Source organism: Pteronotus mesoamericanus, unplaced genomic scaffold (assembly GCF_021234165.1).
Source record: "Pteronotus mesoamericanus isolate MK-2021 breed Mesoamerican mustached bat unplaced genomic scaffold, CSHL_Meso_final scaffold_174, whole genome shotgun sequence".
Lineage (NCBI taxonomy): Eukaryota > Metazoa > Chordata > Mammalia > Chiroptera > Mormoopidae > Pteronotus > Pteronotus mesoamericanus.
Window position 1 is genome coordinate 21,530,491 of NW_026555309.1, and position 16,281 is coordinate 21,546,771.

General features: G+C 40.0%; 1 protein-coding gene across 1 annotated transcript in view; it reads left to right on the top strand.

Annotated features, from left to right (window-relative positions):
• ATP6V1C1 (ATPase H+ transporting V1 subunit C1) overlaps nt 1-4,889 on the top strand; it is a 39,913-nt gene extending 35,024 nt beyond the window's left edge. The window contains exons 9-13 of the mRNA XM_054590354.1: nt 427-519; nt 611-704; nt 1,468-1,565; nt 2,407-2,533; nt 3,534-4,889. Coding sequence (XP_054446329.1) covers nt 427-519; nt 611-704; nt 1,468-1,565; nt 2,407-2,533; nt 3,534-3,629 — 508 coding nt within the window. The 3' untranslated portion in view covers nt 3,630-4,889. The remainder of the gene's footprint in view (nt 1-426; nt 520-610; nt 705-1,467; nt 1,566-2,406; nt 2,534-3,533) is intronic.
• The last annotated feature ends 11,392 nt before the right edge of the window (nt 4,890-16,281 follow it).

Sequence of the window (16,281 nt, forward strand, 5' to 3'; positions counted from 1 at the left end):
GTGGGCCAGGCCTCAGGGAGGTTGGGCTGCGCTGGAGAGAGGAAAAGAGAGTTAGGTTTCCAGAACAAAAGAGGATGCTTTGCAAGGAAGAGAGTAGGCTCTGGAAACAAACCAGCTTTGCCTCAGCCAGCCTGGCAGTGGTGTAGATTGAACAATGCGTTTCTTAGAGTTTGGATGCTCTTCTTGAATTAGTGTTTAATGTTACTGGTTAGGAAGCAGTAAAGGTAGTACAGGGCTATTATGGTAAACAAACACATCATGAACACTCTGTGTCTTCAGTGTTTGAGGCAGGTCTGGGAAGGGCTGCCATACCCTGCTCCTCCTCCTCCTCCTCCTCCACCTCTTCCACTGTTTCTGCATTCTGTCTGCAATGTGAAAGAGAACCAGCAAATAAACACAAAGTTTTAAATGGACTTTTTTCCATAGTGTTCTCTCAGAGGACCAAGATAGTTACCTTTGTAACGTCACCTTGTTCAGGAAGGCAGTTGATGACTTCAGACACAAAGCCAGGGAAAACAAGTAAGAGTACTCTTTTTTGTGTTTGTTTTTTAACGTGTTAAATCGCCTATACGTGGTATGGACAATTTTGTTTTTTCCCCCCCAAATTTAGATTCATTGTTCGTGACTTCCAGTATAATGAAGAGGAGATGAAAGCAGATAAGGAAGAAATGAACAGGCTTTCTACTGACAAGAAAAAGCAATTTGTATGTGTTCTTAATATTTAGTATTATTCTTAAGCAGAAGAAAAACTGGAGTTGTTTTTATTTGATTTAAAAGCAATTCTCCAATTTTGCGTATAAGACATTTGATTTTAATTACTTTTTCTATTAAATAATCAGAAGGAATTTTCTCTAAATATGTTCAGATTTGTGGATAGTTATCTTAAAATACATACCTAAAATTAATTAATCCAACTAAATCCCTATCAGGAATTCATTTTAAATGCAGGGTGTTAGTTAAAGCCCCGGTAGTGGAAGGAGTTATTTATGTAGTAGTTTTCTCTCTCCAGTAACACTCTTCATCTTCTTTAAGCAAATTTTTTTAATGCTGCAGTGTTTTACTGAAGCAATTTGTATTTAAACCATTGGAGAATTAATATGTTTTACTGAAGCAATTTGTATTTAAACCATTGGAGAATTAATATGTTCTAGGCAAAATTGGGAATGGGAATGAATGGATTTGTTGTCCATTTTCTTGCCATCTTCCAATGTAGGGTTATTGTGAAGACCCAGAGACGTTGTGGAAGGGGAGACGTGATTAGTGCAGAGGTGCTTCTCTTGTAATGAAAAAGAAAATAAAGGCAAATTTCATTTTAAATTATTTTTAAGTACTTTATAAACCATATTGTCTCAATTGGGGGAAATCTAACCCTAACCAAATAGTGTATAATAAAGCCAATTAGTTCATTCAATTCCTAATTGCCATTTTTCAAGACCAAGTGGTGATTTTTTTTCTTCCTTTTTATAGGGACCACTTGTGCGGTGGCTGAAAGTGAATTTCAGTGAAGCATTTATTGCGTGGATTCATGTGAAAGCATTGAGAGTTTTTGTTGAGTCTGTTTTAAGGTAAAGAAAGTTAATTGAGAAACCTGAATTTGAAGAGTTCATAGGGGCCTTTATATTTGACCTCTTTATTGTAACACACAGTCCAGTAATAGGAAATTGCTTTGTAGAAACCAAAGGACCAGTCATGGGGAGAGATTGTCAGTGTCATACAGCTTGTTACATGCGTATTTGTCGTGCTTCTTAACACCAGGTTCAGAAAAAAAGATCCATGCTGCTGTACTCTTCCATCCTTTTCTTACATATTTATTTAGGTTAAAAGTAGGTCATAAAATATTAGCCAGTGTTTGTTTAAAAGAAAGATCTTTCAGATATTTACATGTAGTTTGGTACATAGTATACTAATGACTTATTTGAAATCTGTTTTATCTAACCAAAAGTAGTTAATATTTGACATACCTAAAATCTAAATATCTTATGATCTTCCGTACCATATTAGAAATTATTAAAGACTTATCTGCAGCTATGCTCATTATTTTTAAATTACTTTGAATTTTTAAAGTAGATGTGGGGTAATTTCATGTTGTTTATCGTGAAAGTATTTACTAAGTTTATATATTGTCACTATTTTATTCATAGATTCCCTTAAAAATTGAAGAGTAATTAAAGTAATTCCTAGTAGACAGTTGGCTCTAATTTTAAAGAAAAATACTTAGCGGACACTGAGGATCAGAGAAGGTTTGAGTTTCTGTGCATATTAGTTGAACTTGTAAAGGTGGTCATTAAGATGGGGTACCTTCTCCCCTTGAAGCTATGCTTCAAGAAGAGTATGAGAATATTTGCTTTAAAAATAAAATCTGTTTGTTTGCTTGTGTTATATAATATATTTTTGCTTCCTTACAAGGTACGGCCTGCCAGTGAACTTTCAAGCAATGCTACTTCAGCCCAATAAGAAAACAATGAAGAAACTAAGAGAAGTATTATATGAATTGTATAAACATCTAGATAGCAGTGCGGCAGCTATTATTGATGTAAGTATTTGTTAGATAGCCTTGTAGAATAGGAACCGGAATGAATTTCAGAAAAAAATATTGAAAAAGATAGAAGAGGAATAGTGAATATGGTGATACCCATTTTATTTTTATTATTGAGATTCTCAGCTTGTTACATAAACATAGCAAGTAATTTACCTTATTTACCCTGTTTTATGCTAGTTAGAGCTGAGATTTCTAAAAGCCAATTACTATCTTGCTATAAATCTGATATTTATAGTTGCAGAAATACAGAACCAATCAGTAATACTAGTTGTTTACAAAAATTATAAATTGCAGAGAAGAAAATAAGTAGTAATTTTCACTTTACTTGGTAGAAGGAATGAGTGAAACAGATGAGCACTGTAAAGCAAATTGTTGTTCTAAAATGGTATGTGTTTATATCTTTTAAACAAAATATAAACAAAGTATATGTGTTTTTTGTCATTGCTGTTTAAAATTGCAGCAGGCTTTTATTTTATATTTTTAATTTCAAATATGTTGATTTTTTCCCTCTCTAGGATGGTATATCTCACATGTGCATTAGTTAGAACCCATGAAAATTAGGTTTTTTTCATAGAAGAAAGTGCAAGAAATGACCTGCATTTTCATGGAATTGGTGATAAAATACAAGGTTTAAATATTTGGTACAGGTTTTCCTACCAGTAAACTCTTACAGCATGCATATATATGATGTCTTTAAAACCATACTTGGTTTATTTTTATCCAACGTTTTATAAGCCTTGTATCCCATAAACTCAGTACCCTAAGCCTGAGAAGATAAGGCCTTACTACTCGCTGTGTTTCCTAGGGGATGTCACCCATTCTGAGATTGTTTCCTCGTTTGCAAAATGGGGATAATAATGTGTACTTGAGGTTAAATTAGCATAAATGTATAGACTTAGTCCAGAGTAGGTGTTTCATAGAAGGTAAATGATAATACTTTATTCCTTTGCTTTCTGTAAGTACATAATTAAATGATTTGTCTAATTTTTCATAGGCACCTATGGATATTCCAGGCTTAAACCTGAGTCAACAGGAATACTACCCCTATGTATACTACAAGATTGACTGCAACTTGCTGGAATTCAAGTAAAAATGAGCTCCTCCCAGACAATCCTGTCCTTGTGATGGTGTATGCTAACAGAAATAGGTTGAAGTATGACAGTACTTTTAACTCTATTATCCTTGGCTTGCTTGTGACCTCCTTTCCTAGGTGAATTCTCCCATCATAGCCCCCTTCTGAATATTTTCTTTTTAAAGAAAATTGTATGTCTTGTTTCTTTTTATTGATCAGGTCTGTAAATGTGTACTGAGAAAAAAAAAAATCAGAGTCTATTTATAAACAGAATAGTTTATTTAAAGAGGTCTTTCCTCATCGATGTTGTGATAGACATAATTCCATTTGTTACTATTGTGCACAAAAGCCTTGTTTACAAGGGAATGGTGTAAACATTTATGCCATTTTGTTCACTGTATTTAGTAGTTATAACTGTTGAATAGTTACTGGATCATGATGTAAAGAAATGTGACAATATGCAGATATGTGCTTTCTCAATGTTTTAAATTATAATCTATGAGCTTTGTTGACACCCACAGGAGAGAATAAAATTACCTGTGCAAAGGTGTATTGTGGTGTGTGTAACTTCAGAAGATTACAGTTCAGCTTGAGAGCTTAATAAATGGTATCAGAGCTAACTTGCAATGCCACTTTAAGGGTTTTATTATGTATGAGGTGTCTGACTTGTATTATGATTTAAATGTGTCAAATTTGGATCAGAGCACAAATTTGAAGATTATTTTTCTGTAGATGATGGGCATTTACATTTGGACGCTAGACTCATAGTTCTTAAATACTGGGTTGGCCAAAAGGTCCCCCCCCCCCCCATAAGATGGCTCTAGTAGCTCTTAGTTGTCTTTAACTTCATTTGAAACAATTTTGTTAGATTGTATTGTGACAGCTGTTGTATCAGCATGCATTTAAAAAAAAACTTGTTAAAATTGGTGAATTTTTGTGTAGCTATTTTAATATTGAAGATGGAAGAAAATACGCAACATTTTTGACATATTATGCTTTATTATTTCAAGAAAGATAAAAACACAACTGAAACACAAAAGACGATTTGTGCACTGTATGGAGAAGGTGCTGTGACTGGTTGAACATGTCAAAAGTGGTTTGCAAAGTTTCATGCTGGAGGTTTCTCGCTGGATGATGCTCCATGGTCCGGTAGACCAGTTGAAGTTGATGGCGATCAAATCGAGACATTATTGAGGACAATCAGTTTTATACCATGTGGGAGATAGCTGACATACTCAAAAGATCCAAAGCAATAAAGTTATTGGTGAAAATGAAAAATGTGTCTTATTTTATGGAGAAAACTAAACAGACTTTTTGGCCAACCCAACAATAAAGTAGGGCAAATTTTGAATAAAGCATAGCAAAATTATGCAGCTTTAGTCATTTGTTTTGTCTAAGTATATTACATATTTCAAGATGTAATTATAAAAGCCTTTATTTTGACATTTCTGACATAGGCTGAAAATAGAAGTGTTGCTAGCCTTAAAAGGCTCTGGAGTGGACAACGTGGCGCAGCGTCCTGAGTGAGCTGTTCAGCGAGCATTTGGTGGCAGAGCTGCCCCTCGGGCACCCTTGCTGCCTTGAAAGTGGGAGAAAGAAGCTTGTGTTATATTTTAAGGGCTTTTATAAACTATTCTCAGTGCTTTAGAAAATTAGTATCCAGAATCCTTTTTATTTCAAAAGTAATTGTTAACTTTAAACAACGTAAAGTTAAAACATGAGAGATGACGCTTGCTTCCTCCTCCCACCTGCCTCTGCCCAGCCCAGTTACTTCTTCCCAAGGAAGTTTCTGTATTCTTCCAGGCCTTTCTCTGTCTCCACAGCGTGTATCACACACACATGCACACATAGTTTATTTTTAAATAAAAATAACATACTGCACGTATACTCTCACCTTTTTTGCTTTCCAGTGTGCCCGAGACACCCTTACATGTCAGTATATGTGGAGCTACCTCATTCTTTTAACTGGCAATGTGGTTTTCCATCGTGGGTTTGTGCCATAATGTGCCTGATGGGATGGATATTCAGTTGGTTTTAATTTTTGCTCTTATAAACACTGCTGTAGTGAAATATCCTTGCACAGAATCTTTGTTTCCTTACTAGTTCCCTTACTAGTAGAAGAAGAGAGGTCCTGGAAGTGAGATGGGTCAGTCACAGGGTGTGTGTGTGAAAGTTTTTGATACGTACTGCCAAGTAATCTCTTAATTTAAACTCAAGACATGTTTGGGATGCAGAATTTATGTACAGTTTTCCTTTAGGTGAGAAGACAGAAGTTTTGGTTTTGATATCAGGAGATTTTGGTGGTCTTTGCAAGTGTTTTGAGTCTTAGTATCTGTATAAGGGGTATAATCTGTTATGGGGAATGTGTTTTGATGATAATAAGATTTGTAGGCCTACGTGATGATTTGAAGGTTTGATTTAGACTTCAGTGCTGTTCTGATAGGAGTTAGGTAGGAATTGTGCCAAGTTTCCAACTGCAGCATGGGTTTGGAACTGTGGGACTTCCACAGTGATTTCCCCGGGGGCAGCGCCGCAGGGGGCCTGAGTCCCTCGAGCCAGACCCCAGCTCTGCTGCTGAGCAGCTCTGATCTCCACACTCAGTCCCTCCTTCATGGACCAGGGAGACCTCGCCCAATAGGGCCGTGCTGCTGAGTAAACCAGTTTCCATGGGCATGTAAAGAACATAGAAAGGGGCCTGGTAAATGTTTGAAACCTGTGCGTACAACCCTAGAGGAGTACTTGTAGCTCCTCTTTCCCTGGCATATAGTCTAGGAATACCATGGTACATGTCATTGTGGAGTTTGAAGTCTAGAAAGAAGTAATGGGTGGGGGGCAGGATGAATTACAGAGTTTGTATCTCTAACATACAATAGCATTAAAGCAGTTTGAGTGTCTCCAAGCTTCAGTCATGTTGGATCGTTTACATTAATGGCAGCTACCATTCCTGGGAAGGGACTGCGCCCATTGCCTGCCTGCCTGCCTTTGTGCGACGAATATACCGGTTCTCCTCCAGGAAAGAGCTGAGACCATTCCGCTAGTGTGCACGCCTGTCACCTCGCTCCTTCCCTTGTTCTTGCAGGAAGGACTGGTGTTCCCCATTCTACACCTGCAGGGGCTTAAGGTCAAAGAGGTTAAGTGATTTCTTTGTTAAAACTCACAAATTTTAAGTCAATCAGAATTTGAAGCTATGAGTTCTGACTACCGCGATCTTTCCTTCATACCATGCCTCCTGCCCTCCACTAGGCACTTAGTGTATGAGTGAGCCAAATGCCTTCCTTAACTAGAGCCCAGGTTAGTGATACACAAAAGACGTTAGGTATGGACTGTGAGAGGTTAAATCTTGTTGGTGTTTGGCAGGGACCCAGGAGCCCAGAACATTTTGTCGATGATGGGCAATGATGTGTTTAGGTGTTGCATACTAAATTGAATAGCCTAACTTAACCTGAAGATTTTCCTACCTTTGATAGTACCTGCTGTAGTTGCTCTTAAGCAGACACTGTATTGTCTGGGTGGAACATAATCCATGGCTTTTGGGGCACAAATCAAGTAATACCTTTAATACTTTGTACATAACAAATACTTAAGAAATGTGAACTTTTTTTGCTAGTCCCAGATGTTGGAAATAAAATATAAGAAATTGATCTAGATATGAGGTTATTCTCCTTCATTCTCAGCTGCCCTTAAAAAAATATTATGCTGTTACGGTTGTCCCAATTTTTCCTCCTTTGCTCCCTCTGCCCAGTCCCCTCTCCAGCAGTCCCCCTTCTTAGTTCATGTCTGTGGCTTGTGCATATAAGTTCTTTGGCTTTTCCATTTTCTATACTATTCTTAATCTCCCCCTGTCTATTTTGTACCTATCAATTATGCTTTTTAATCCCTACACCTTTCCTCCTATTCTCCCCCTTCCCCCTCCCAGCTGATAACCCTCCAAATGATCTCCATACCTATGATTCTGTTCCTGTTCTGGTGGTTTGCTTAGTTTGTATTTTTAGATTCAGTTGTGAATGTGTTGCTATTTTAATGTTCATAGTTTTGATCGTATTCTTTTTCTTAAATAAGTCCTTTTAACATTTCATACATTAATGGTTTGGTGATGATGGACTTTTTTAGCTTCACCTTGTCTGGGGAGCAGTTTATCTGCCTTTCCATTCCAAATGACAGCCTTGCTGGATAGAGTAATCTTGGTTGTAGGTCCTTGCTTTTCATCACTTTGAATACTTCTTGCCAGCCCCTTCCTGTCTGCAAAGTTTCTTTTGAAACATCAGCTGATAGTCTTATGGGAACTCCTTTGTAGGTAACTCTCTTCTCTTGCTGCTTTTAAGAGTCTCTTTTTATCTTTAACCTTTGGCATTTTAATTATGGTGTGTCTTGGTGTTGCCCACTTTGGGTCTAACTTTTTCATGACTCTGTTCTTCCTGGACTTGTATGTCTATTTCCTTTGCCAAATTAGGAAAGTTTTCTTTCATTTTTTTTCAGGTAAATTTTCAATTTCATGCTCTTCCTCTTCTCTTTCTGGCATCCCTATGATTTGGATGTTGGTACATTTGGAGATGTCCCAGAGGGTCCTTGTACTACCCTCGTTCTTTCAAAATTCTTTTTCCTTCTTTCTGTTCTGGTTAAACTGCTTATTTCTTCCTTATATTCCAAATCATTGATTTGAATACTGGCTTCCTCCCCTCCACTGATGATTCCCTGTAGATTTTTCTTTATTTCACGTAGTGTAACCTTTATCCTTTATTTCTTCCTTTTTGTTGCTGCACTCAGTAAGTTCTTTGAGCATCCTGATCACCAGAGTTTCAAACTGTGCATCTGATAGGTTGGTTATCTCTGTTTTGTTTAATTCTTTTTCTGGGGTTTGGTTCTGTTCTTTAATTTGGGCCACATTTCTTTGTCTCCTCAATTTGGCAGGCTCCCTGTGTTTGTTTAGATATATTAGGTAGAGCTGCTTTGACTCCCTGTCTTAGTAGTGTGGCCTATTGTAGAAAAGGCACCTGTAAATTTTGTGGGGCGGAGCCTTAGGTTATTGCCAGGGCTAGGCAACCCATGTCACTGCGTTGAGACTCTGTGGGGGAGGTCTCGGAGAGGGGACTGTGCTGCTGCCTGGCTTCTGGAGGTTTGCCCAGCATTCACCCTGTTTCTAGTCACTTCACCCACTCCCTGTATGCGGCTGGCACCCTTCCAGCTGTTGCCCTGGTGGTGAATCCGAGTGGGTAGGTTTCATATGTTCTAGGTCTATGCAGGTCCTTTAAGCCAAGTCTCCTGAAAATCCAGCAGATTCTTCCACTGCCCCAACCCCTGCTGATTTTTACAGCCAGAAGTTACGGGGATTTATCTTCCTGGCGCTGGAACCCTGGGCTGTGAGGTCTGGCCTGGGGCTGGGATCATTTGCTTCCAAGGTACCCCTCCTGATTTTTATCCACCGTATCTGAATGGGGAATCAACTGCTCCGCGGCTGCTGCTTCTCTGTGCCACACTGTGTCACCATGCCTCTCCGCCCTTTTTGTCCATCTGGATGAATCTGTCGTCTTTAAATCCTTGGCTGTCAGACTTCTATACAGCTTGATTTTCTGACGGTTCTGGGTATTAATTTGTTTTGAGATCTAGTTATTCTTTCTTTTGGTTGTGTGAGGAGGTGAAGTGTGTCTACCCTATTCCTCCATCTTGACCAGAAGTCCCAGCTGGCTTTATGTAAAAAACAAAACAAAACACATGGACGAGGTTAGAAAACATAAATATAGAATAGCTACCCTTTGAAGGCTGTAGTATATCAAGTTGAAATTCGCAAAAACTAAAATGATCAAGGTCACATTTTTATCTTCTAATTCAAAACCCTCCTTGGATGTGATTTATCACTGCTTGTAAAGTTTAAAAGAACAATAAAAACACTTTTCAAGGAATGGTGTGTATGAGGAAAAAAAAAGGATATTAGGATAAAAGTGGAAAAAGTTGAATGCAGCAAGATTGCTGGTTTTAGACAAAAAAAACAAAAAAAAACCTGTGTGTACAACAGTACTTGAACTTGAAAGAAAGTGTATTTTTTTAAACCAGATGAACAGAAACTATCCAGAATATTAAGTCCAAAGAGCAGCGCTCATGTATTTCACCATTTCCGAGGTATGTGGATTATTTTGATAGTTTGTGACAGATCCTCCTTAGCTTATGTTTTCCACCAATGCAACTTGCTGGATTTCATGTTTAAATATCTAGGTACATATTTGGTCTGATTCTCAGAGTAGTTACACCTCAGTACAGGTTTTAATGTTGCAAGAAACATTTTTTCAAATGAATGTTGACTTGTGCACACAGGTACTAATTTTACCACTAGAGGGCACTCTGCTGCCACTGAAAACCGAGCGGCCAGCTTCTTCCCGCTCACTCCTCCTCCTGGTTGGTTATGAAACAGCCAATTTAGAGAACTCCATTTGGATTTGGAATATTTTGTTAAAAGTGTTTATTAATATAAAGGTCTCAGAAAATGTTAGACAACTCAATTCACTCTGTGACTTAATCCAGCCTATGTGTGTTTATGTGCGTGTGTCAAACCCAAACACCTTTCAGGTGACTGGTGCTAACTAATGACAAAGTTTTCACTTGTCAAAGGTAAAATGGAAAAATAGGGTTATATGTATATGTACATATGTGTCTGTGTACATACATAAGCACATATTCAGCAAATAGCTATTGAGCACATACTATGAACCAGGTATTGGGATATGATGCTGAGCAGTAAGAAGGCACAGTACCTGCCTGCCTTGATGGGCCTCATAACCTAGCAATCCGGTGGCAGCCTTACTTGACAAAATATAAACTTGGCGACCCAAAGTTAAAGTAGTCTTTTGATCTGTGAAATCCAAAGTCTGAAAACATTTAAGGATATCTGTCCCTAGAAGTCAACCTATAATAGTCAGTGGATACAGAATAGATGCATAATTTTTTTCAAATCTGACTACACAGTTGTTCTGGTTAAGCAATGTCTAAATGACTTTACTATGATGAGGGACGTTGTGTATCTATGTCACCCAGTGTGGTAGCTTCTGTCACATATGACTGTAGATCCCTTGAAATGTGGCTGGTCCAAGAACTGTACTTTAGAGCTTACTTAATTTGAATTAATGTAAGTAGCTACATGTGGCTAGTGGCTACGGCATTGGACAGTGCAGGTATAGTTGGTTACAATTGAGTAATGAGCCATTTTGCTCTTGAGTTTCCAATATGCCCCATATCCTTTTGCTTTTTTTTTTTTTTTGTTCCTGTAACTGAAAGAGCCAGCCTATCTTCTGTTCACTTTGATTGCCAGATTTAATTTCCCCATGAATCTGAGAAACAGGGAAAGGATTGCTTTCTGAATTACTGTTGATGTGCCTCAGATTGCTAGACAGACAGTTTTCTTTCTCTTTGATCACAAAAGATAACAACACATACTTTGTGCCTTTATGTGCATGAGGGTAAACCGGTTGCAATGTTGAAAGACCAAAAGCTGTTTCTGATGGAAAATAACTGAATCAGTGGAATCAAAAACACAGCTGTGTGGCTCTGATTGGAATATAATTTCTGCTGTCAATCAGTGCTCACTTTGAGCCCATTGTGTGCAGGGCATTTGCTATGCCAGGCTCTGTAGGGAGACAGCAAGGAGATACTCAGCATGCGTTCTTGAACAACACTATTGTTTCTATTGACTCTGTTAGGAATTTAAGAGATTCATAAAATAGTGAACAGTTCAGGTCTCTACAAAGAAGTCTAGCAACTTACAGGGAGCCCTTGGTAAGAGGCAAGTTGTATAAAGAAGGGATCGCACCTTGTCTGTGGATTCTCATCAGCGATATGTTGGCATGGATCTTACCCCTTTCTTGAGTCCATTGGCACCATTACAGGACAACCAGCCAAGGGAGAAAGGAGCATATTGAGTGCTCAAGCTCCTCCCTTCTGGGTGTTGCTCCCACCTCTGCTTTTTGCTCATGGCTTGTCTCACGCTTTGCATTCAGGCCCTCAAGCATTCAAGGGCCCTCCTTCCCCTCTGCTATTCCCAGCCCTCCTTTCCCTAATCTATTGACAGCCTCCAAGTGACCTCTCCTCCTCTCTCTGCTCACCTTCCGATCACCCTGCTACTGATGGAAACAGGATTCTTTCATGGTATCACAGGAAACGCATTTCAAGGATTCCTGCATAGGAGGAGGGGCGGTACTGTGGCAAGATTTATTGGAGCGAAAACAAAGGACTGCCCCCAGGTGCCTGATGGCTCATCCAAGACCAGATGGCTCAGCTATGTCTTGCTTCGAAAAAGCCCAGCCTCGGGAGCCACAGGCTCACGCTTGCCTTCGCCAGTCCCAGGAGAATGGCCAGGACCCAGGGATGCTGTGCCATTACCCTGGCACAGGCATCCGAAGCTCCCGTCGTGTAGCTCAGTCTCTAATCTTGGCTGCGCTTGCCTGCATCTCATCTCCCTCTATGTACGTGGCACTGGGGTCGTGACCGTGCAACTGCGAAAGGGGAGCGAATGAGCAAAGGAATAAGCAAACCCGGGTCTTTGTTAAGCTTCGATTATATCTCCTTGGGTTCGGGAAGGAGTAAGCTTTCTTTGAAACTCTCCAATGTCTTTCCTGGCTCTTCGCGGGCTTGTGCTGGGCCCTCTCCCTGCACCATCTTGGCTTCCGTGCAGGCCTCAGCAAAGGAATTTCCCTTTTAGTATCTCCTGCCCTTTGCCTCCCTCCCCCAAGCCCGGGGAGACTGGAGAACCGGTCCTTCCTCCCTACTCAGGGATTCGGTAATCCTCTTGGCAGGGCAATGAGGCTCTTCCCTGGAGTGCCTGGAAGCTGTAGCTTCCTAGTCAGTCAAGCTTAGCCAGTTTAGCTCCTTTCTCTTTTGTTAATAACTAACTAGCTGCCTACTAACAACCCTAGCACCTGCGCCAGAGGAATGGCAAGTCACTGCTTACAAATCCTGAAGGGCGTCTCAGTTACTCACAGAATAAAGTCCCTTTGTTCAAATGGGAATTTTTCTTTTTAAGTTGTCTCCCTGTCTTTTCTAAAAGCAAAATTTAACCTGAGTCTCTTTGATGGGGGAATTAGACCATGGGGGTTTGTGATGAGTGCTCCTATGGGTGGTCTGCCCCTGCCCGCCCCCCCCCCCCCATCTGCCAGGTGCGGCTCTGTGCCCTCTCTGAGCACGATCGGGGCAGCCTGACATCCGGGCTTCTGGGCCAGTTGCTTCATTTGTAGAAAAGGGATAATTATGAAAATGGACTATTGTGAGGATTACACCTCATGGTACCCATGAATTTCTAACAGAGTACCTGGCACAGAGAAGGGGCCCAACCAGGGTGGGGCAAAAGTAAGTTTACAGTTATTCATATGGAAAATAATACAGTAATTAATAATACAAGAATAACATTTTGCATATGCACAACTGTAAACTTACTTTTGCCCCACCCTTTATTAACTGCTATTTTGTTGTTAGTATTATCCTCTTTTTAATACTATTCGGTTTTTGTTTCTTTTTTGTTTCTTGCCTTCTATATCTTATGTGAATTCAAATTAATTTCCCTTTACCTCTGCTTAGAAGGCAAATTCCCCCATTGAAAACCCACTAGGGTCATACGACTGGCAGTTTTACTCTAAGGTAGATCCTGAAGAGAACTGGAAACATACTCACACAAAAACTTGCACATACAGGTTTGTGGCAGAATTATCATAAGAGTCAAAATTTGGAAACAACCCAAGTGCCCATTTCCTTATCATGAATTGGTAAACAAAGTGTGGTATACCCATACAATGCAGTGTTACTCAGCCATCAAAGGGAGTGAAGAAGTCCCCTTCCACGCCACGGACACATCAGGCCAAGTGAAGGAAGCCAGGCACAAAAAGCACGTATTGTTATTCCTTTTATATAAAATGTCAGGAGTAGGCAGATCCAAAAATATAGACAGAGATCAGTGGTCAGCAGGGATCAGGGAGAGGGAGGGGTTTAGGAGTTTATTTCTGGGGTGATAACAGTGTTCTCGGATTAGATAAGGGAGATGGTGGCACAACATGGCGAATATGCCGAATTCACTGAATTGTACTTCAAGGGGTGAATTTTATGATATGTTACTTCACAATTAAAAAATCTAACAGGGTTATCTCAAATTTTCTACATATTCTTTCAATTCTTTGCTCATATGTTTATTACCACTGTAATTTTTAAACATTAATTTGAATTCTCCTTTATGAGAGGTAAGGAGTTTTGCACTTTGGGATCTTACTCCTTTCAGTCCTCTTGCTATTTATGCTGAGGTTTTATGGTCTCCTTTTCCATTAGTTTCTTTTTGTCTTTAGCGTTTTCCTTTGTTCTACGTAGCATCCCAGTTAGATGCAGCTGCAGCAGTCAGGAACCCCCGCCTGCATTTCCGGGGCCAAGTCATGTCACCGGTTGTCACCTCAATGGTCAGCACTTGTTCCCAGCATTCTCTGAGGAAAAGATAAACAGAGACGCTACTGGTCTGATAATTCTGTTGTTTTAGTATCTATGTCATTGACAGCTTGTCTAGATCAAAGTATCCTTAGGTCATTCACTCAACAACCATTTACTGAGGGCTTACAAGTTCCTTGAGTGTTCACTCAGCAGACATTTATTAGTTGCTGAATACTGGGGTGCTGGGGCAAGAGTAGTGAAGTGAGGAAAAGGCTCTTGTCCTCCTGGAGCCTCCCTGCTAGTGATTGAGAGGCAATAAACACATAGTAAACCAGGCCTTTCACCTCTGAACTTGTGATGGCGTGACCTGGGCTGAGAAGGGAGAGAAGAGCTATTTCAGAGGGGTGGTTAATTGCCCCAAATGACAGCCATGTACCCAAAATATCCCTGGCTCAAGAAACAGCAGATGCAAAGGGCCCCAAGAGGGAACTAGCCCAGAGTTTGCTGCAGAAGGTCAGCAGTAGTTTAGTGAGTCAGGGGGTGTAGAAAGTGCAAGCAATGCAAGTGAGGTAGGGTCCTATAGGAACCATTGCAGGGTCTAATTTACGTTTCTCAAGGATCAGCCCAGCAGTGGTCTTGTTTGTGACTTTGTCACCCCTGTTTCTTACATGGCATTGGTACATTCCAGCAGAGACCGTGGGTGGAATGTACCAATCCATCCGGCAGGAAGTGTGCCGGACGGTACACCTACAAGCCCTCTGCCTTAAGCTCTCCCGCAAATGCCCATGAAGATCCATGAAGTATATTTTATTTCTGCTTTTTTTGCAGCTGCCCCGATTTCTTCAAAATCATAGCTGTCGTGCGTTTATAAAATTAGCTGGCATTTTAGGTCGTATTCACTACATAGCCAGCTAACTGCAGCCCAGTACTCATCACACAGTGGTCCTTTGATAACAGCCAACGTTTTGGTGGGTAGGGGACACTGGTTTCCCTTTCATTTTTCTAATGTACGTGTATTTCCCACTTCGACATTTCTTAGAAAAGTTGCCATTTTTCTTCAAACTGTTAACAGCCCGTTCTGCTTACTAATAAAAGGAGTGTAAAATCTACCATCTAAATTGTTGCTGCTCTAACTTCTCTGTTGCCTCTGCCTCTCAAGTCATTTAAGGTATTCATTTGTTTCCGCCATAACGGATCCCTAACATTCTTCTAGAGGAAATAACATTGGGATATATGAATTGATTGCTTGGGAAGTGTTAGTGTTCAGTTCTGGAATGGGACTTGTGTAATTAGGTACTTATGTTGAAAGGAAGTGTCAAATTTTCCATAGTCATAGCTTTCCAGATTTTAATTGGCTGCTTGCCCTCGCGTCAGAATTTCTTTTCTAAAATAAATGATTTGGAAGGCTCTTATCTTTACACCCAGGCACCGAGCTTCAGTTCCTCCTGCCTGGGAGTGTTAACTCTCCAGCTATAATGTGGTACACAGTGTTGTGCTGGTTTAATCAGCCTCTGAAACTCATTAAATCCCACATTAAAGTTGTAAAGCAACAGTAATAGTTACCAGTCTCCTTTTCTTCTCTCCTTTAATGCCATTGTTTATTAATTTATTTTCCTTGCCTTTTTGGTTTTCCAGTTTCCCCCCTCTTCTTTACTTTTTAATTTTGTATGGTCAAAAAAATATACATGTATATATATGCATATATGTGTATGTGTGTATATACATATTTATGTGCGTGTGTGTACATATATATATGGGATTTTTATAATAAATGGATTCACAGGGTTATAGGGGCTGGAAAGTCTAAAATCTCTGGAGCCAATGTCCCAGTTCGAGCCCAAAGGCCAGAAGCTGCTATAGAACCAGGAAGGGTTCATGTCCCAGACTGAAAGCCATCAAGCAGGAGAAGCCTCTTTCACTTGGGGGAAGTCAGGTTTTTTCGGTCTAGTCAGGCCTTCCACTGATTGGGTGAGGCCCACCCACATTAGGGAGGGCAAACTGCTTGTTCAAGTCCACCAATTTATAAAGGTTAACCTCCTCCCAAAACACCTCCCAGAAACACCCAGAATAATGTTTGACCACCTCTGTGGGTGCTCCATGGCCCAGTCAAGTTGACATCAGATTAACACATCACAGGCAGCTCTTGCTTTCTCAGTAACACGCAACCCCGGGTTTGGGGTTGTTTGTTGTGTGGTATATACAGAAGCTGAACCAAAAGGAAAAACCCTAAAATCTCAGCTCAGAGCTATAACATTAATTTTTAAGTTTATATCATTCTGGTTCT